General features: G+C 36.9%; 1 protein-coding gene across 1 annotated transcript in view; it reads left to right on the top strand.

Moving 5' to 3' along the window:
- The window catches only part of HERC6 (HECT and RLD domain containing E3 ubiquitin protein ligase family member 6), a 52224-nt gene extending 31822 nt beyond the window's left edge, over positions 1 to 20402 (top strand). The window contains exons 13-23 of the mRNA XM_029943270.1: positions 1788 to 1948; positions 6808 to 6921; positions 7218 to 7325; positions 8855 to 9016; positions 10046 to 10189; positions 11481 to 11644; positions 13136 to 13202; positions 14036 to 14106; positions 15910 to 16093; positions 16182 to 16284; positions 19828 to 20402. Of these exons, the coding sequence (XP_029799130.1) occupies positions 1788 to 1948; positions 6808 to 6921; positions 7218 to 7325; positions 8855 to 9016; positions 10046 to 10189; positions 11481 to 11644; positions 13136 to 13202; positions 14036 to 14106; positions 15910 to 16093; positions 16182 to 16284; positions 19828 to 20051 (1502 nt within the window). The 3' untranslated portion in view covers positions 20052 to 20402. The remainder of the gene's footprint in view (positions 1 to 1787; positions 1949 to 6807; positions 6922 to 7217; positions 7326 to 8854; positions 9017 to 10045; positions 10190 to 11480; positions 11645 to 13135; positions 13203 to 14035; positions 14107 to 15909; positions 16094 to 16181; positions 16285 to 19827) is intronic.
- Positions 20403 to 22534: the final 2132 nt, after the last annotated feature.

The raw sequence follows: 22534 nt of genomic DNA, 5'->3' as shown, positions 1-22534 counted from the left end.
AACTGACTGAGCCAGCAGGCCACCCCTATTTTATTTTATTTTTTAAAGTTAAGCCGGTGTGGAGCTTGATCCCACAACTGTGACATCATGACCTGAGCTGAAATCAAGAGTCAGATGCTCAACTGACTGAGCCAACAAGGTGCCCCTATTTAGGAGCTTGTAAATGATTAAGGCAACTAATTCTTTATCAATAATAGCGATTAAAAATCTTTTTTCTCTAGGTTATTAATTTTATTTTTTTACTTTGTGGTATTTTTGCTGTGCGTAATTATTTGAGAACATTTTAATTAAGCCTACTATGTAAATGTTTTCTTATGGTTTCTGAGCTTGGATCATATTTCAAAAAGCCTACCTCCTTTTGAAATTAAAAAAATAACTTCCCATACTTCTACTAGAATTAAAAAAAATTTTTTTGATGTTTATTTATTATTGAGATAGAGGGAAACAGAGCATGAGTGGGGGAGGCACAGAGAGAGAGAGAAACACAGAATCAGAAGCAGGCTCCAGGCTCTGAGCGGTCAACATGGAGCCTGACATGGGACTTTAACCCACAAACCGTGAAATCATGACCAGAACCAAAGTCGGACGTTTAACTGACTGAGCCACCCTGGCACCCCTAGAATTTTTTTTAAGTAGGTTCCATGCCCAATGTGGGTCTTGAACTTGTGACCCTGAGATCAAGAGTCATATACTCTACTGACTGAGCCAGCCAGGTGCCCCATATCTACTATAATTTTTATTGTTTTATTTTTATGTTTAACTCTTTGATCCATATGGAGTTTATCTTGATTAAGCTTGATCTTTTTCTGGATTAGTTTTCAGTTGTTCCCACATACTTATTGAATGATGTTTTATTCCCACTAATATGCAATGCCACATTTATCATATACTAAAGTGTCATTTGTATTTATGTCCATGTAAGGACTCTCTACTGTATAAATCTGCCTTTCAAGTACCTGGGTCATATTATTTTAATTATATTAGCTATTTGAATATTTGATAGGTTTTTTTCTGAGAATTATGTTTTAAAGATACAAATATTCAGGTTGGAACAAAGTAATATTAAAATATTGTTATTGAGTTAATTTAAAAAAAAAATATATATATATATATCAGGTGTTCATAAAGTCTGAAAACAGATTATTTTATTTTCTTCAAATCAAAAATGTCCTTGATGACATTATATGCATGCATATGTGTATGTTCTTATGTACGTTTTCAGATTTTATAGATACTCTATAGAATTAATTGTTTGAAAATTGTGAAATCGATCAAGCAGTCAAGTATTAATATGAACTATTGGGGCACCTGGGCAGCACAGTCGGTTAAGAAGCTGACTTTGGCTCAGGTCATGATCTCGCAGGTTTGTGAGTTTGAGCCCCGCGTCAGGCTCTGCGCTGACAGCTCAGAGCCTGGAGCTAGCTTCGGATTCTGTCTGTCTGTCTCTCTCTTTCTCTGCTCCTCCTCCACTCACGTTCTGTCTCTCTCTCAAAAATAAATAAACATTAAAATAATTTAAAAAATAATATGAACTATCAACAAATTTCTTCCTGCAAATGAATCCTACATTTGAACTTTCAATTCCAATGATATTTGATGAGGGCAAAACATTTTTTTCACATCTGTGAGTCATAAATTTCCAGGATGATATCCTGAGATGAGATATTTTATGGGTTTTGCCATCAGAAATGTAAACTGTTATCTATTTCATACATTAAAGAACCTAGAAGAAAAGGGATTTTTTTGGAGGGTGCATATTTATCATGGCTGATTTTTCAACCCCCCAGAGAACTGCTGGGCATCTTTGCAAGAATCTTCTCTTAGTACACTGATCCAGATGCTCAAAACTGCCATCATCTCTCAGCTGCATTACTGGCCTAAAATTGATACCAATGAGTATCACTGCAATCTTAAAGCTCTTCTAGGAATGATGAAAGAAATGCATAAGGTAAGGGTTCATATATATATATATATATAAGGTATAAAATAAGGGTTCAATTTTACTCAATTAAAATCCATTAGGTCTTAACCAATTAGAGTCTTGTTTTATTTCTAAAACAGAAAATATTTTATTCAGTTCTTAGTAATACAGAATTTTGCTTGTTTTGCTAAATGGCTAGACTCTAGTCATCTATTATATATTACCCATACATTACATATATATTACCTATTTTATATACATGTTATATGTAGTATATATTATATAAGATGCACAAATACTCAAAAATAAGAATGATTATTCATTTTAAGTACAGCATTCAACATAATCTAGAGATAATTTAAAATTAGGTTACTAATAAACCTAATGATTATTGGGGGATAGGAAGAGGAGCCAGAGCATTTTAAGTAAAAGAGTAGAATTAAATCAGTATTTGTTAAATTAAAAATAATTAGCTAAGATAAGATGATTTTGTAAATAATAAATTGCTAAATGGCAATCAAAACCAAAATACCAAGCTCAATAGGAGAAAATATTAGATACAAAAATTAGTTCTTTTTAGAAGTACTAATGCATTGGTATTTCTAAAGTAGTATATTTCTTTTTTTAACGGCTTTATTGAGATATAATTGACATATAACATTGTGTAAGTTCCAAGTGTGCGATATACTGCTTTGATATATCTATACTTACTCATTTCACAACTGGAAGTTTGAACCCTTTGACCAATATTTTCCCATTTCCCCCTCCCCCTGACAACCACCATTCTTCTTTCTGTTTCTGAGTTTGGCTCATAGATAAGTGGTATCATACAGATTTTTCTTTCTCTATTTCACTTAGGATAAGGTCCATCCATGTTGTCAAAAATGGCAGGATTTCCTTCTCTCTCATGGCTGAATTGTATTCCAGTATATATATGCAGTTTTTTTTATCTATTCATCCATTCAGGATGCTTAAGTTGTTTTCTTGTCTTGGCTTTTGTAAATAATGCTGATTAAACATGGGGGTGCAGACATCTCTTTGAGATAGTGGTTTCCTTTCCTTTGAAATGAATATATTTATTCAGATGAATTTTAAAAAATATATCCATAAGTGGGATTGCTAGATCATATGGTATTTCTGTTTTTAATTTTTTGAGGAACCTCCATACTGTTTCTGTAGTGGCTGCACTGATCAACATTCCCACCTGCAGTGTACAAAGATTCCTTTTTCTCTGTACCTTTGCCAAAACTTATCTTTTGTCTTTTTGATGACAACCATTCTAACAAGTATTAGGTGATATCTCACTGTGTAGCTTTGAGCTGTATTTTCCTGATTATGGACGTTGAGCATCTTTTCATGTACCTGTTGGCCATCTGTATGTCTTCTTTGGAAAAACATCTATTCAGTTCCTCTGCCCATTTTTCAAACCAGATTGTTTTGTTTGATCAGTGGTATGTGTTACATATATATTTTAGATATTAATTCCTTATCAAATGATTTGCAAGTATTTTCTCCCATTTCACAGGTTGCCTTTTTATTTTATTGTTGTTTCTTTTGCTGTGCAGAAACTTTGTAGTTTAGTTTTTGGTAGTCCTCCTTACTAATTTTTGGTTTTGTTGCATGTACTTTTGTTGTCATATCCAAAAAAAAAATCATTGCCAAAACCAATGTCAAGAAGCTTTTCCTTTATGTTTTATTCTAGGAGTTTTATAGTTTAGATCTTATGTTTAAGTCTTTAATCCATTCCAAGTTAATTTTTCTGAGTAATATATGATAGGGGTCCAATTTCATTCTTCTGAATATGGTTATCCAGTTGTCCCAATATTTACTGAAGAGACTATCCTTGCCCCATTGAGTTTTCTTGGCTCCTTTGTCAAATGTTAGTAGACCATTTTTGTGAGGGTTTGTTTCTGGTCTCTTGATTCTTTTTCATTGGTTTATGTGTCTATTTAAAAAAAATTTTTTTTTAATGTTTTATTTATTTTTGAGAGAGAGAGAGAAAGAGAGAGAGAGAGAGCATAGCAGGGGAGGATCAGAGAGAGAGAGGGAGACACAGAATCCGAAGACAGGCTCCAGGCTCTGAGCTAGCTGTCAGCACAGAGCCTGACACAGGGCTTGAACCCACAAACCATGAGATCATGACCTGAGCTGAAGCCGGACACTCAACCGACTAAGTCACTCATGTGCCCCTATGTGTCTATTTTTATGCCAGTACCATTACTGTAGCTTTATAGTATAGTTGTAAATCTGGAATTGTGAGGCCTCCAGCTTTGCTCTTCTTTCTCAGGATTGCTTTGACTATTCAATCTTTTGTGGTTCCATATAAATTTTAGGATTGTTTTTCTTATATCTATATATGAAAAATGCCTTTGGAATTTAGAGAGGGACTACATCTAATGTATAGATGGCTTTAGATGCTATGGACATTTTAACAATATTAATTCTTCTTCTTTATCTTAAATTTATTTATTTTGAGAGAGACAGAGACACCACAAACTGGGGAAAGGCAAGGAGAGAGGGAGACAGAGGATCCCAAGCAGGCTCCATACTGCCAGTGCAGAGCCTGATGTAGGGCTTGAACTCAGGAAACTGTGAGTTCATGACTTAACAGGTGCCCCAATATTAATTCTTCTAATCCACAAAGGCTATATTTCCATTTATTTGTGGAATAAATCTTTACATTTATTTTTTTCCATTTCTTTCATCAGTCTTACAGTTTTTGGTGTATAGGTCTTTCATCTCCTTGGTTAAATCTATTGCTAAGCATTTCATCATTTTTGATGCTATGGTAAATTGCTAATTGGAGTCTTTTTTTTTAGTTTTTAAAAAATTTTTATGTTTTTATTTTTGAGAGACAGGCAGAGCACGAGTGGAGAAGGAACAGAAAGAGAAGGAGACACAGAATCTGAAGCAGGCACTAGACTTTGAGCTGTTGGCACAGAGTCTGACGCAAGGCTCAAACTCACAAATGGTGAGATCAAGACCAGAGCCAAAGTCAGACACTTAACCAACTGAGCCACCCAGGCGTCCTACTAATTAGAGTCTTAAAAAGACAAATAAGAATCATGAGGAGTCAGATATTTTTTTAATTTCTATGTTATTTTTTAAATTTATTTTTATTAATTTTTTAAATGTTTATGTATTTTTGAGAGAGATAGCGAGCATGAGTTGGGGAGGGGCAGAAAGAGGGAGACAGAGAATCCCAAGCAGGCTCTGCACTATTGGCACAAAGTCCAATGTGGGGCTTGAACCCATGAACCATGAGATCATGACCTGAGCTGAAGCTGGACACTCAACCGAGTCACCCAGGTGACCCATAGTTATATATATATTTTTAATAGGAATTCTTTTTTTTTACATTTATTTATTTTTGAGAGACAGAGACAGAGCATGAACAGGGGAGGGGCAGAGAGAGAAAGGGACACAGAATCTGAAGCAGGCTCCAGGCTCTGATCTGTCAGCACAGAGCCCAAGGCTGGGCTTAAACCCACAAACCACGAGATCATGACCTGAGCCAAAGCCAGACGCTCAACTGAGTGAGCCACCTAGGTGCCCTATGACCCATATTTTTTAAAGTAATGCATAAAAGGAAAGTGGCAAAAAATAATTTGGAATTTTTAAAAGTGAAAAACTTTATGCAGACTGAAGATGTTTTGTAATGTACTTCTTTCATTAAGAAAAAGAACACATCAAAATCTGTAGGCTTATCCCATTTTTCATTCTTGATAATGGTTGTCTTTTTTCTTTTACAAAGTCTTACCAGAAAGCTTTTTTTTTTTTAGAACCAATCTTTTTATTTGTTGATCTTCTCCCCTGTACATGTTATTTATTTCCTTAATTTATATTCTTAGATTGTTTATTTCCTGTCTTCTATCTTTTGGGCTAATTTGATGTGATAGAGGTTTATTTAGGTCATTGATTTTCCAAATTGCTTTCTCTGGAAAGCCTTCTTAAACCCTTTCTTAAGTCCTCCAATCAGAAACTGTATCTTTCATGCCTCACTACTTGTTTTTACCTACTAGACCATGGGTTGGTAATTTATACCCATGGGCAGCCTCATGTTTTTGTAAGTAAAGTTTTAGTGGAATAAAGCCACACTCACTTGTTCACATACTGTGTAAGGTTGTTTTGTGCTCCAAAATGGGAGTGGGTTAGCATCAGATATTGTAGGGTCCCGAGCTCAAATATTTACTGTTTGAATTTAAGAAAGAGTTTGCTAACTACTGTATTAGATTGTAGGCTATGTGTTGGCAAGGACCATATTTAGCTTATGTTTTGTCCCACACCTGACAGGTAGTGTGTGAAAACTTAATATTAATTAATGGAAAAAGGGCTGCATTTATCAAAAATACCCTGGGTTTTTATGGTGCTTTTGTTAATTGTTTATTTTTGAGAGAGAGAGAGAGACAGAGAGACAGAGAGAGAATGAGAATGAGTGGGGCAGAGGCAGAGAAAGAGGGAGACAGTGGATCCAAAGTGGGCTCTGGGCTGACAGCAGAGAGCCCAATGGAGCTCAAACTCATGAACCGTGAGATCATGACCTGAGCCAAAGTTGGATGTTCCACCATCCGAGCCACCCTGGCACCCCTTTACGGTGCTTTATTCTCAAGATCAAAAAATTGTTTCCAGTAAACCTGGACCCTAAGAATTGGTTTACTAATCTCCACTGCTAACATCTGTTATCTTTTATAGTATTTATGAAAATTAGGTAAAGTATATATCAAAAAATGGAAGTTTTATAGAACTCTATTTCATCCTTGACAAATGCATTGGGTTTATCAAGCTCTCCTCTAATTATCTATATAATAGCTGCATATATATATATATATATATATTAAATCATTTATCAATAGAAAATAAAATCCACAAGTCATGTTTTCTTTAAGGTAAACAAAGCTAGCGGTCGACTACCAGAAGATACTTTCAACATAAATGAACTCTCCTATTTATTGAACTTTGGTGAAGACAGAAGAAGACTATTCCTTAGGGATAACAACCTGGTAAGAGTAATATTTTTACCTTTAAAAATTTTCATTCTTTATAGGAGGACATATTAATAGCTATGTAGGTATCTCTTTGATAAATCAAGATTTGAAAATTTCTTCACTACAGTGCTGAATTGCTAAATTAGATGATCGTTTTCTTAGAAATGCGTTTTTCTTATAATTTTTCTAGGTAATCTGAATTCTTAAAAACAGATTCCAAAAAGTATAGAGCAAAACAATTTAAAGTGATAAGGTAAAGGAAAGAAGTTTTTTTTTCTTTTTAATTATTAAAACTGTTCTCTATTTTTTAGATACCTGCAGAAAACATCAGTCCCATTATTTTCAGTGATTTTCCATTTATTTTTAATTTGCTATCCAAAATTCAATTATTACAAGCTGAATCCTATTTGAAAATAATGGTATGTATGCGCTACTTTTTTTATTATGTAAAATTACTAACATTTACAAAATAAAGATAACGGTATAATGAGCCCATCACAAAGTTTCAGAAGTCATCAATATATCAACATTTTGCCACACTTCCCCATTTCTGACTTTTGTTGTTTTGTAGTTGTTACTGTTTTTTTAATTTTGTTTGTTTATTTTTGAGACAGAAACAGCATGAGTGGGGGAGGGGCAGAGAGTGAGGGAGACACAGAATCCGTAGCAGGCTCCAGGCTCCGAGCTGTCAGTACAGAGCCCAACACGGGGCTCAAACTCAAGAACTGTGAGATCATGACCTGAGCCGAAGTCAGATGCTTAACCAACTGAGCCACCCAGCCACCCCATGTAGTTGTTACTATTTTAACTTAAGTATTTTAAAGCAAATCCCAGGCCCAATTTCCTTTCACCTCTCCATACTTCAGTGCATTGTTTCTGGTTGTTTCACTCTTATTCATGTTGAGATTTATCAGTGGGTTCAGGTGGTGACCACATACATGATTCTTCCATTCTAATGCTGCCCATCAACATTTTATCTATTTTTAATTTTTTTTTGAGATAGCACAAAAGCAGGTGAGAGAGGTAGAAGCGGGGGGGGGGGAGAGAGAGAGAGAGAGAGAGAGAGAGAGAGAGAGAGAGAGAGAGAGAGACAGTGCCATGTCAGGCTCCTCACATACTCAGTATGGAGTCTGACATGGGGCTTGATCCCATGACCCTGGGATCATGACCTGAGCCAAAATCAAGAGTTGGACACTTAACTGACTGAACCACCCAGGCGCCTCCCCCATCAACATTTTATGTAAAAATTTTATCCATTGTTTTGGCTGAAGTTTGCACAATGGCATTATTTCTAATCTTATCATTACTTCCAAAATTATTGACTGAATTCTGTAAAGAAGAACTTTTCCTCATCAACCAGGGGCACATAGCTCAATTCACACAGGAAAATGGAATGATGCTTAATCCTTTTTCTTTAAGTATTAAATGTTGCCATTTAATGGGTGGCTCAGTGGGTTAAGAATTCGACTTTGTCTCAGATCATGATCTTACAGTTTGTGGATTTAGGCCCCACATAGGGCTCTGTGCTGACAGGCTGGAGCCTGGGGCCTATTTCAGATTCTGTGTCTCCCTCTCTCTCTGCCCCTCCCCCACTTCCATTTTTTCTCTCTCTTTCTCTCTCAAAAATAAACATTAAAAATTTTTAAATATTTTTTTAAAAACTTGTATTCGTATACTACAAATGAGATAGCTGGTAATTATTGAGCTGTAACTTCATGGTGACTAATTCCTTGTATATAATTCCTAGATGCCATGGTTTCTGTGATCTGTCTTCCTGTGATCTGTCTTCCACAATGTTGTGTAGATATGATGCCCTTTTTCCTAAATAATTGCAATATGAATATATATAGCAATAGTAGACATAAGTGTATGCTATGCAGACTATCTTTATTTGAAATTTTAAACACTTCTTAGCATTACTATGAGATTCCTAAAATATTTTTTTTAGCGCTTAAAACAGAAAGAATACCTGGATCGGGGGCAAGTGAATCTACCAGAAAAGGATGGACACCCTACATTTACACTTAGAGTCAGACGAAGTCATCTAGTTGAAGATGCTCTGCTTGAGTTAAGCCAAGTTGAAGACACGGACCTCTGTAAACTACTAGTGGTACAGTAAAAGTCTCATTGGACATTTTTACTAATGTGTACCAAAAATAAATAAAACATTAAAAAAAAGAAAATATCTTAAAAAATCAATAAGGGGTGCCTGGCTGCCTTAATTGGTAGAGCGTGAGACTCTTGATTTCAGAGTTGTAAATTTGAGTTCCATGTTGGATATAGAGATTATATAAAAATAAAATCTTAAAAATAAAATTAAATAAATAAGTAATAGAACTGAAAAAAAAAAAAAAGAAAAAGGCAGTTCATAGTGACTTCCCAGGAGGGCTATGGACAGTCAGGTCTGATGGTTCCTTCAACGGTGCTAAACTCAGGAGGACTGGGAGGGCAATTTATCAGAAGTTTTTTTTTTTTAAGTTTATTTATTTATTTTGAGAGCAAGAGAGAGAGAAATGGAGAAGCAGAGACAAAATGAGAGAGAGAATCCTAAGTAGGTTCTATGCTGTCAGTGAGGAGCCCAACGCGGGTCTCAATTTCACAAACTGTGAGATCATGACCTGAGCTGAGATTAAGAATCAAACGTTTAATGGACTGAGCCACTCAGGCGCCCCAATTTATCAGAGTTTCTAAGGAGGGGAGAGACAGGAGAAACCAAATAGCTGTTAACTGGAGCCAGAGCTGTAGAGTCTGAATGATGAGGAATGATGAGATGAAGACAGATATTAAGACCAAGAATCAGGTAATTTAGTGGTCCAGGGACCTGAAGCATATCAAAATTTCATTCAAGAATTTGGTCAACAAAATTGGTGAATACTAAGTCTTGCTAGAATCCTCCTTTACTTGGTTCATGTGACAGTGTAAAGGACTCACACACATACAATAATCTGACAGTAATTAGGTTCACAGCATCTGCTGCCCAATAGGAAACTGAGGGAGAACCTGATTGCAGTGAGGTGTGGGATCGAAGGGGTGTAGGATTCCAGGAATTCTGATGGCTGCAGGAAGTTTGAAACTTTTCCACAAAGGTCAAGGCATTGCATTTTAAATCTGAGCCTGGAAGTGTGTTCTCTTTCCTCAGGTTGAATTTATTACAGAAATTTGCTCTGGGGGATATGGGGTAAAGGCTGAGTTCTTCCACTGTTTATTTGAAGAGATGACCAAGACAGAATATGGAATGTTCATATATCCTGAAGAGGGTTCCTACATGTGGTTTCCTGTCAGCGTAAGTCTTTTATTTATTTTCTTATAGTTTTACAGAACAGAAAAAATATACCATATGCTGCAACCTGAAACCATACATGATAATGTAAAATTAGGTCATATAAAACCCCTGCTACTTATGACCCAAGCAGCAGCTTCAGCCTCTCTTGGAACTGTTAGAACTTCAAGTCCACCCCAGATCAGAGCATGTATGTATTTTATAAGATTCCCAGGTGATTCTATGTACATTAAATTTTTAAACAGCTTTTATGAAGTATAGTTGAGATTCAATGGACAATACATCAAGTGTCTGAATTGCTAAGTTTCGATATATGTAGGTATGCATATACCATGAAACTATCACCACAGTCAAAATATTGTATATATTTATCATCCCCACAAATTTCTTCATACTCCTTTCTAATCCCATTCCTCCCCCGCTTTGCTTCTCTCCACTCCCCTGCTGCAAGCCCATGTAGCCACTCATCTGATTTCTGTTACTGTGGAGTAGTTTGAATTTCTTAGAATTTTATATAAATTCTAAGATTTCTATTCAGTGCCAGCCTTGATGTTAGCAGGTCAATGACTTTGGTCCATTTACATAATAGCCTCAATCTTCGTGCCCTATGCTTAAAGTAATTGTGAGGATAAATGTTAAAAATGTATTTAGAACGTTCAGGCTAATGGTCTCTTGGCTGTGCGGTAATGATGGCCTAGCAGGATGTGGCCAGTGTTTTCCCTGATCTGGGACTCCGAGGCGTAGAGAGAAGAGGGAAGCCAGTTTCATCAGGACGCACCTTCGTAGTCAACAGAATCAGCCACCTTCCCTGACCCATATGCTTGTCCTTGTCAGCATACAGAGGCTGAGGGTAGTGTCGTCTAAGGGGCACACTTATATGACATGCCCAATGCACAATGAAAGTGCAGAGCAGGTGTGCTCTTCCTTCTGCAGAGTCATTTTTCTACATGAATTTGAAGGCAAAGACTGTAAAAGTAAATAATGAATACCTTGGTTGATAAGGCTATCTGAGCAGATTTTTTTATACTCTAGATATGCTTTCAGTAACAAAAAGTGAATTCATTTATTTATCTGAACTGTTAATTTGTATTTTAACTTATGGAAGAAATTTAAATTGTATTAAAGCCTGTGTAAGAACTTCAAACTTTATTTTCCTAAGGCCCATTTTGTTTCTTATTTGGGGCTTCTAGAAAAGGGAACTGAAACCGTTTTTACTAACCTAATTATCCTTTGGATTATTGATTACTTCTAATACATTACAGGTTGTTGTTGTTTTTTTATTTTCCTTTTCCAGCCTAAATTTGAGAAGAAATATTTTCTCTTTGGGATACTGTGTGGACTCTCCCTATACAGTTTGAATGCTGCCAACCTTCCTTTCCCACTGGCTCTGTTTAAGAAACTTTTGGACCAAAAGCCATCACTGCAAGATTTAAAAGAACTTAGTCCTCTTCTGGGGAAGTAAGTAAATGTTTTTACAGGACTAGAATGGATAAGTCTCAGTTGTTCAGGAACAAATGATATTAATCATGCACACACACAGGGAAAGGTCTTCAGTTTCAATAAATGTATGCTCTTTCAATGAATTTGAATTTGCCTATGACTTATAAGTTATAAAATAAAGAAAAGTGAAGGGGCACCTGGGTGGCTCAGTCAGTTAAGCGTCTGACTTTGGCTCAGGTCATGATCTCATGGTTCGTGGGTTTGAGCCCCATGTTGAACTCTGTGCTGACAGCTCAGAGCCTGGAGCCTGCTTCAGATTCTGCGTCTCCCTCTCTCTGCCTTCTCCCCCGCTCATGCTCTGTTTCATTCTGTCTCAATAATTAAAAAAATAAAATAAAGGCAAAAATAAAGAAAACCCAAATGTTCTTCTAACTATCCACCTAAAACAGCTCTGGCCTCGTCTCTTGAATTTATCTAGATGGAAACAGTACACAATATTCTTAATGAGAATAATGCATGCTATATGTAGTTTAATAAATCATAATCATTTATTGAAATAACTCAGTGTCATCAATTTTATTTTTTGAGACTTGAAAAATACTTGTTCAAAGTTAAAAGACAAACTATATCCTATAAGAAAATACTGGCAACATATATGACAAAGGAGTAGTATCACTGATATATACATATAAATATATATGTGTACATCTGTGTCATCATACATAAATATGTATGGCTGAGTGTGTGTGTATGTGTATATATATATGGCTAATAAAAAATGAAAACATGTTCAACCTCATTAGTAACTGAGGAAATATAAATGGAAATGAGATCCCTTTTCTGCTTTCAAATTGACAAATGTTAAAAAGTTTTTCATAAAATACAGAGTTGGCAGCAGATTGGGGAAAAGGTTTCTCTTCTATGTACTATTAGTGGAAAAAGAAATTGCCTAGATTTACTCTGCCTGCCCTGACCATCCAGAACAGTTTCTCAACCGTGGTAACATGACCTTTTGGGCTAGATGACTCTTTGCTGTGGAAGGCTGATCTGAACATTGTAGATGTTTAACAGCTTATAGGGTCGCTACCCACTAGAGGCCAGTGGCGACCCCTTCCCTAACTGTAACAACCGACGAGGTTTCCAGATTTTGCCGAATGTCCTCTAGGGCCAAAATCACCCCAGACTGAGAATCACTGGTCTACAGGAAGGGGCTCCTTTCTATAATTTCCATCCAGACACAGCAGTGTCTTTTGTGTTAGCAGTGGCCCAACCAACCAAACTGTAAAAAGAGTTTAACTCTAGGAAGAGGGAGTGGGAAGGTAAGTCTCTAGAGGACATTCACATGGCATTTTATACACTTCTATATTGTCAAAGATTTTTTCCATTAAACATTTATTACTTTTGAAATTTTATAAGATTAATAAATATCACTTTATTAATTTATTGTATACAACAAAATTATTAATTTATTATAAAATTAAAATAATTTTTAATGAAAATTTTTATTAGGAATTTGCAAGAAATTCTAAATAATGAAGCTGATGACAATGGAGAAGAACTTTACATATATTTTTCTGTGAGTATGAATGCAAGCCAGATTATCGTTTAGCTTTAATCTATTTTTTAGAATAAATTTTATATTAAATATGAGATTCCTTTGTTTAATTTTCTGCCCTGGCCCCTGGGCTTAAGGGTGTTTTACTTCTGTACTGTAAGACTTTTCTCCCACCTGTTTCTCCTTTGATGCGTTAGTTTATATCCTCTCAATAAAGTGAAAATACAGCAATTACACAATTATGAGCAATGTAAATAATTAAATGCTGAAGATAATATGCAAAATACACTAGGGTAAGTTTTTAAATTTTTATATGCATTTAAAAGGCTGTACTACATAAATAATTATTAAGCTCCCAGTTATTTAAAATTTTATAGGGAAGAATGTACTGGCATAATGGTATTGTGGTTCTGTTTGGGAGGAAGACTTTGTTCTGCCTTTCAAAGTCCTTCTAGTTGGACTAAGAATCAAATTGATGTGAGACAGATTAAAAGGAGATTATCAAATTTAATTTTGTATGTACAGAGAATCCATATAAACATGGAAATTCCAAAGACAGGCAAATGAGGTATATATGTCATTCTGAACTAAAGAGCAGGGTGCAGGTCCTCTATCTAAATTATTTTTAGATAGTTGAGGGGGGAGATAAAGAGCTTTACCTGAATCTTCTGGGGGTCTTAAAATTTGTGTGTGTGTGTTTTTGTATGTGTGATTCTGCTGGGTTTTGATTGCTTTTAACTCAGAAATAACCTTCATGCCAGTGTGGTCCATCGTGGAGCAACCTGCCCATGGCCTCTGAGTTGATTATTCAGACTTTCTTTCATGTTTGGTACCTGAATACATTTTGCTTACAGATACACTGGGACAAAAATGATGTTGATTTAATTCCAAATGGGATCTCTGTACCTGTGGACCAAACCAACAAGTAAGTTTTGAGACTTAGGATATCTGCTATGAATGCACATAAAATGTTTGTATCACTATAATTTAAAATTTTTTTAAATTCTTTTTAATACTTATTTTTGAGAGAGGGAGAGAGACAAAGCATGAGTTGGGGAGGGGCAGAGAGAGAAAGGAAGACATAGAATCTGAAGCAGGTTCCAGGATCTGAGCTGTCCGCACAGAGCTTGATGGGCCTGAACTCATAGACTGCAAGATCATGACCTGAGCTGAAGTAGGACGCTTAACTGACTGAGCCACCCAGGTGACCCAATTAAAAAATTTTTTAAATATTTATTTTTGAGAGAGAGATAAAGACAGAGTGTGAGTGGGAGAAGGGCAAAGAGAGGGAGACACAAAATCCAAAGCAGGCTCCAGACTTGCCTGCACTGAGCCTGACACAGGGCTTGAACTCACAAGCCATGAGATCATGACCTAAGCCGAAGCTGGACGCCCAACCAACTGTGCCACCAAGGCGCTCCTCACTATAATTTATATATGTATTTTAGCTTCTTAGATGATCATTTTAGCTCATCTGTGAGATAGTTAAAGAGGTTACAGCGTAGGGGTGCCTGAGTGGCTCAGTTGGTTAACCATCCAACTCTTGATCTTTGCTAAGGTCTTGATCTCAGGGTTGTGAGTTCAAGCCCCATGTTGGACTCTGCTGGGTGTGAAGTCTACTTAAAAAAAAAGGTTACAGGGTAAGAGAAACTCCACGCAGCAACCCTGCCATCAGGAAATTATCATGTTATAAGAAAGACAGACTTTGCAGAAATAATTTACACACAGTGATGTGTTGTGACAGAGGAGGGAAAGGGGAACAGAGGACCAACCCTGAAAAAGTCATGTTTATATGGAACTCTGATGGATGACAGAAGTTGTCAAGTAAAGAGGGACACTCCAGGATGTGTCCTAACTACAAGAGAGACAGGGAAACCACAATAAGGAGGGTTTGGCTAAAGCTTCCAATGCAAATGCAAAGAGGCCAGTGGTGTCAGGCAAGAGTGAGATAAGGGGAAATTTGGAATTTACCCTAAGGGCAGTGGAAAGAATGCCTTTGAAAGATTTTAAGCAGGAGAATTACATATTCATTTTTAATTTTTTTTTAATTTTTAAAAAATGTTTTATTTATTTTTGAGACAGAGACAGAGCATGAATGGGGAGGGTCAGAGAGAGAGGGAGACACAGAATTGGAAGCAGGCTCCAGGCTCTGAGCTGTCAGCACAGAGCCAGATGTGGGGCTTGAACCCACGAACATGAGATCATGACCTGAGCCAAAGTCGGAGGCTTAACCGACTGAGCCACCCAGGCACCCAAATGTTTTTATTTTATTTTTTGAGAAAGAGAGAGAGAGAGAATGAACACAGGAGGGGCAGAGAGAGAGGGAGACAAAGAATCCAAAGCAGGCTCCAGGCTCTGAGCTGTCAGCAAAGAGCCTGATGCAGGGCTCAAACTCACAAACTGGGAAATCAGGACCTGAGCTGAAGTCTCAGATGTCCCAGAGAGCACCAGGCATCCCAGAGAATTACATATTCTGATTAGTGTTTTTAAAGGATCTTTCTTGGAAGAAAATGGGAGCAAAACAACGTCCTAGTCCTTTTGTTATATTCTCCAAGGCTCCTTCCTCCAGCTGACCAGATGTTTTTACTTCCCTCTGTCCAGGGTTGTATGCTATGCAGAAATAATTTATTTTTCTTTCTCAGTAGAAATGGTAAAAAGGGCAAAGTAGAGAGTATTTTAGTCAATGGTAAAATATGTTGTCAGCTTTTTCTTTTCTGTTTCCCTCAAGGAAAGAATATGTTTCTTTATGTGTTGATTACATTTTCAACACCTCTGTAAAGGCAGTTTATGAGGAATTTCAGAGAGGATTTTATAAAGTCTGTGACCAGGAGATGCTTAAAATTTTCCAGCCTGAAGAACTAATGACAGCAATGGTTGGAAATACTGATTATGACTGGAAACTATTTGAAAAGGTTGGTGATACCTCAAGTGCCCCCAGTTCTTCCAAACAACTTCTGTAGAGTCCTCCTAAAAACCATCTTTCTCCCTCTTTTTCTCAAGAATTCACAATATGATCAAGGATATCACAAATCACATCCTACTATACGGATGTTTTGGAAAGCTTTCCACAAATTAACTTTGGAAGAAAAGAGAAAATTCCTCTGTAAGTATTACTAATAGATGGATTTATACTTATATATATCTTTTTAAGAGGTAAATACCTTATTTGCCATGATGTCATTATTAATAGTGTGGGTCATACATGTTAAGGGCAAGGCCAGTCCTCCTAAACCAATGTTTTTATTTATATGAGCTTAGTTTCCCATTTAAAAAAATGATAATAAAGATATTGCTAGTTGATTCCTAATCAAACCTTTAATCTCATATTCCTATCTTTATTTATCTAAATCCTATGGAATTAGGACAATGTATATTTCTCTAATACCATTTTAGAAATAATACCAATAGCAATGGCCACTGATGATAATACTAAGAGCATTTATTGTGTGCTTACTATATCCCAGGCATTGTACTGACCACTTCATATCTGTTACTTCTGTTTATCCTAATAGCAATGTTTTGAGGCAGGTACTTATTTTTCCATTTCAGATATGAGCAAAAAGAGGCTTGATGCATTTAGGAGCTTGCCTATATTCAGACAGCTAGTGAGTGTGAGAACCAGACTTTGAACCCAAGAGGTTGATCCAAAGCCAAGGCTCTGAACCACTAAGCTCTGTGGCCTTGTGGTGTAAGAACTTCTCTTAGTGGGAACCCTAAGGTTTCCCTAGGACAGACCTAATGACTTATTCTCTCACTTCCCCATCCCTTTGTTCAGTTATTCCTGAGATATACTTCTTCTTGCTATTTTTGTTGCTGCTGAGGCCATTGGGGGACAATTCCAACTTCTCCATAAACCCAAACTACTTATCCACAAGCCCAAGTACCTGTCTGATTTTCTCTTAAAAAATTTTTTTTATGTTTACTTATTTTTGAGACAGAGAGAGAGAGACAGAGCAGGAGCAGGTGAGGGGGAGAGAGAGAGAGAGAGACAGAATCCAAAGCAGGCTCTAGGCTCTGAGCTGCCAGCACAGACCCCGACATGGGGCTCAAACCCACAAACTGAGAGATCATGATGACCTGAGCTGAAGTCAGACACTTAACCTTCTGAGCCACCCAGGTGCCTCTGATTTTCTCTTTTAATGGTAAACTTCTGTTTCTGCTCATTGGTTCCACCATCTGTGCATTCAGTGAGTTCACTACCATATTCAGACCTCTGACTTTTTCTTGGGCTTTCCCCTCTTCCTTGAACGTTTATGTAACATCTTTCCTTGAGAACTAACTAGCCAGATGTGAGCTCTGAAGTCTCCCTGCTATCCCGGCCTAGTGCTCCCTCAGTCTCAGGGCCTTCCCCAGGCTCTTCATCTCAAATTTCCTAGTTGAGCTAAATTAATTCTCCCTGTATCTTGCTATTCTCTTTCCCATGTACATGATTTTCCCCAACTAGACCATGAACTCACTGAGGACAAAGACTGAAAGTCATGATTTTTCTATGCTCCACATGGCCCTATGTTGTTCTTTCTGCACAAGGGTAGTCAGTAAAGTTTACTGAGTGAAGTGATTAATTTCTTCCTTTTTATTTTACATTTTATTCTTTTTTAACCACACCAAAACCCATAAAATACATAGGAATAAACCTAACTGAAGAGGTGAAAAATCTATACACTGAAAACTATAAGAAGTTTATGAAAGAGATTGAAGAAGACACACACACAAAAAAATGGAATAATATTCCATGCTCAACACCTCTGTAAACGCAGTTTATGAGGAATTTCAGAGAGGATTTTATAAACTCTGTGACCAGGAGATGCTTAAAATTTTCCAGCCTGAAGAACTAATGACACCAATGGTTAGAAATACTGATTATGACTGGAAACAATTTGAAAAGGTTGGTGATACCTCAAGTGCCCCCAGTTCTTAGGAACAAATATTGTTAAAATGTTGATACTGCCCAAAGCTATCTACACATTCAATGCAATCCCTATCAAAATAACACCAGCATTCTTCACAGAGCTAGAACAAACCATCCTCAAATTTGTATGGAACCAGAAAAGACCACAAATAGCCAAAGCAATCCTGAAAAAGAAAACAGAATCTGGAGGCATCACAATCCCAGACTTCAGGCTGTATTATAAAGCTGTAATCATCAAGGCTGTATGGTACTGGCACAAAAACAGACACTCAGATCAATGGAACAGAAGAACCCAGAAATGGACCCACAAACATATGGCCAACTCATCTTTGACAAAGCAAGAAAGAATATCCAATGGAATAAAGACAATCTCTTCAGCAAATAGTGTTAGGAAAATTGGACAGCGACATGCAGAAAAAAGAACCTGGACCACTTTCTTACACCTTACACAAAAATAAACTCAAAATGGATGAAATAATTAAATATAAGACAGGAAGCCATCAAAATCCTTGAGGAGAAGCAGGCAAGAACCACGACCTTGGCCACAGCAACTTCTTACTCAACAGGTCTCTGGAGGCAAGGGAAACAAAAGGAAAAATGAACTATTGGGACTTATCATGATAAAAAGCTTCTGCATGGCAAAAGAAACAATCAGCAAAACTAAAAGGCAACCAACGGAATGGGAGAAGATATATGCAAATGACATATCAGATAAAGGATTAGTACTCAAAATCTATAAAGAGCTTATCAAACTCAACACTCAAAAAGCAAATAATCCAGTGAAGAAATGGGCAAAAGATGTGAATAAACACTTTTCCAAAGACATCAAGATGGCTAACAGATGCACGAAAAAATGCTCAACATCACTCATCATCAGGGAAATACAAATCAAAACCACACTGAGATACCATCTCACATCTGTAAGAATGGCTAACATTAACAACTCAGGCAACCACAGATGCTGGCAAGGATGCGGAGAAAGAGGAACTCTTGTGCACTGCTGGTGGGAATGCAAACTGGTGCAGCCGCTCTGGAGAAGAGTCCAGGGGCTCCTCAAAACATTAAAACTAGAACTACCCTCTGACCCAGCAATTGCATGACTAGGTATTTATCCAGAGGATACAGGGATACAGGCGTGCTGTTTCGAAAGGGTATATGCATCCCAATGTTTATAACAGCACTATCGACAAAACCAAAGTACAGCAAGAGCCCAGATCTCCATTAACAGATGAACGTATAAAGAAGATGTGGTGCATACGCATACACACACACACACACACACACACACACACACACACACTAGAGTATTACTCAGTGATCAAAAAGAATGAAATCTTACCATTTGCAACAGTGTGGATGGAATTAGACTATATTATGCTAAGCAAAATTAGTCAGAGAAAGACAAATATGACTCTACTCATATGTGGAATTTAAGATACAAAACATAAACATAAGGAAAGGGAAGCAAAAACAATATAAAAACAGGAAGGGGGACAAAACATAAGAGACTCTGAAATAATAGAGAACTGAGGGTCGCTGGGTTATGGGTGGGAGGATGGGTAAGTAAAGAGCATTAACGGAGACACTTGTTGGGATGAGCACTGAGTGTTATATGCAGGGGATGAATCACCGGATTCTACTCCTGAAATCATCATTGCACCACATGCTAACTAACTTGGATATAAAGCAAACAAATAAACAAAAAACCCATCTTAACCAAAGTTTATTCCTTTCTAGTTTTTCTTAAAGGAAATGACAGGTTGCATCTAAGAGGCAAAGAGGAAATGGGAATCATCTTTCGCTGTCCCAAAACTTTCAGTGAAACAGATAATCCAAGAGCACTGACATGTCATAATATTCTGGACCTCCCAAAATATTCTACGATGGAAAGAGTGGAGGAAGCCCTCCAAGTAGCCATCAACAGCAACAAAGGATTTGCCTCACTCCAAGTCACAGAGTGACTCCCGATGGTTTTGGTGACACCTTGTATTCCTTCCATCCTTCAACTCGTCTGTTCTTCATTAAGTCTAAGTGGCACAAAGGATTGACGATTTTAGAATTAGTTGACAAATGTTGGGATAAACAATAGTATGATGAATCAAGAATAATTTTTTAAGAATAATTTTTAAATGAATCAACATTTCTTTATCTCTAAATTTATTTGAATGTTTACTTTTTTACTGAATGATTCCTGAACAATAATTATCATGTAAAAATGAACTGAACATATAAAGCCAACACATTTTTTAAAAATAATGTTCATCTAGGGGTGCCTGGGTGGCTCAGTTGGTTAAGCATCCTACTGTTGATTTTGGCTCAGTTCATGATCTCATGGCTTGTGAATTCAAGCACCAAGTCTAGCTCTGTGCTGACAGTGCAAAGCCTGCTTGAGATTCTCCCTCTCCTTCTCTCTCTGCCTCTCTCTCTTTCTCGCTAATTATATAAATAAACTTTAGAAAAGAGACCCAGTTAAATAAAATGTTGTTCATCTAATAAACACTGTCTGCAAATATGAAAGGTATGCTGAAGTTTGAAAAAATAAAAATAATTCAACAGGCTTTTGAGGCACGTAAATATATATTTTATATTCTAAAATGTCTTGAATTTAGCCAGCTGCTGAGTAATTTATTTGAAAAATTTAAATGTTAAAGGATTCACTAATTCATTGAATAAATACTTATTCTCAATACTGTTGCAAGAATCATTCTAAATGCATATATCATTATTTTGGTTAAACACTAAGCCCAACCAGGAGCTCCCATCCAATCAATGGAGAAGATGAAGAACATGAAATATGTCTTTAGCAATATGGCTATGGAACGAATTAAAGGAGAGATATAAGTATGGCTGTAAATGGCCAATAGATTTTTTTTGATGTTTTTTATTTTATTTTTTGATACAGAGAGAGACAGAACGTGAGAGGGGGAGGGTCAGAGAGAGAAGGAGACACAGAATCTGAAGCAGGCTCCAGGCTCTGAGCTAGCTGTCAGCACAGAGCCTGATGCCGGGCTCAAACCCACGAAAGTGAGATCTGACCTGAGCCGAAGTCGGACGCTTAACCGACTGAGCCACCCAGGCGCCCCCAATAGGTTTTTTAGATCAGCTCTATCTAGTATTAAATTATAAACTGTAAGCTGTTCTATAAACGCTGTTGTTATGGCAAACCATACAGAGAAGTCCTGTATCGGTGGCGCTTTGGGAAAGGAAAGACTATGGGGTGAAGTCAACATCGAGGTGCTGATGTGGAAAGAGAGCAGAATCACCTGAAGATAGAACACAGAGAATTCACTAAGGATACTAGAATGTGAGGAGGTTTGTAGGAACACAAGCCCCTAGTCAATTCTTAGATTTATTTTGGACATGTCCGGTTTCTATAATATAACACATGGAATGAAGGCCAGATGTATTCTATTTGAATTTTAAGGGAAAAGGTAACCTCTAAATCTCAGGGAACCCTAAGCACTGACTTCTGAGTTGTATTTTTCAGGCCATTCAACTTCAACATAAAGCTTTCTAATGCAAATGGTGAGCTATACTAATCATTTAAGGAAGAAAGCACTGTAATTCTTTACACACTTATTCAGGAAAGGAAGAGGAAGAGGGGTGCCCGCCCTGCAGGCTCAGTGGGAAGAGCATCTAACTCCTGATCTTGGGTTTTGAGTTAGAGCCCCAAATTGCATGCAGAGATTAAAAATAACATCTTTAAAAAAAGGGGGGGGGGGACGCCTGAGTGGCTCAGTTGGCTAAGCATCCAACTCTTGATTTCAGCTCAGGTCATGATCTCATGGTTCGTGAGTTCCAGCCCCACATTAGGCTTGTGGCTGACAGTGCAGACCCTACTTGGGATTTTTTCTCTCTCCCTGCCCTTCCCTCGCACTCATAAATTCCCTCTTTCTAAATAAATAAACTAAAAAAAAAAAAAAAAAGAAAGAAAACAACAGAGAAAGAGGAAACACTTCCCAATTAAGTATGATATTGATATATCCTAATATCAAAACCAAAGACATTTTAGAAAAAAAAACTACAAATATCTCTCATGAACAGAGACACACACAAAAAAATCTTTCCAAGATTTTAACGTATCAGATATATCCAACAAAATATAAGAAGGATAATATCTGTAATCAAGGGGGGTTTATTCCAGAAATGCACTTAAAATATCTATTATAATAAACAAGAAGGCCAAAAAAAATCATGTAATTACCTCACTAAAGACAGATGCAATAGCCACTCATACATGATACTCTTAGCAAACTAGGATCAGAAGTAAACTTCCTCAATATGATAGAACCTACAAAGAGCTAAACTTACACTTAATGGTAAAAAACGAATTAAATGCTTTCCTTCTAAAACTGCTGACAGGGCTGGCTCAGTCTCTTAAGTGTCAGACTCAGACTCTTGATCTTGGCTCAGATCATGATCTCAAGGTTTGTGAGATGGAGCA

The sequence above is a fragment of the Suricata suricatta genome, chromosome 1 (genome assembly GCF_006229205.1).
Source record: "Suricata suricatta isolate VVHF042 chromosome 1, meerkat_22Aug2017_6uvM2_HiC, whole genome shotgun sequence".
NCBI classification, from domain to species: Eukaryota; Metazoa; Chordata; class Mammalia; order Carnivora; family Herpestidae; genus Suricata; species Suricata suricatta.
This window is presented reverse-complemented; position numbering and strand designations above follow the sequence as displayed.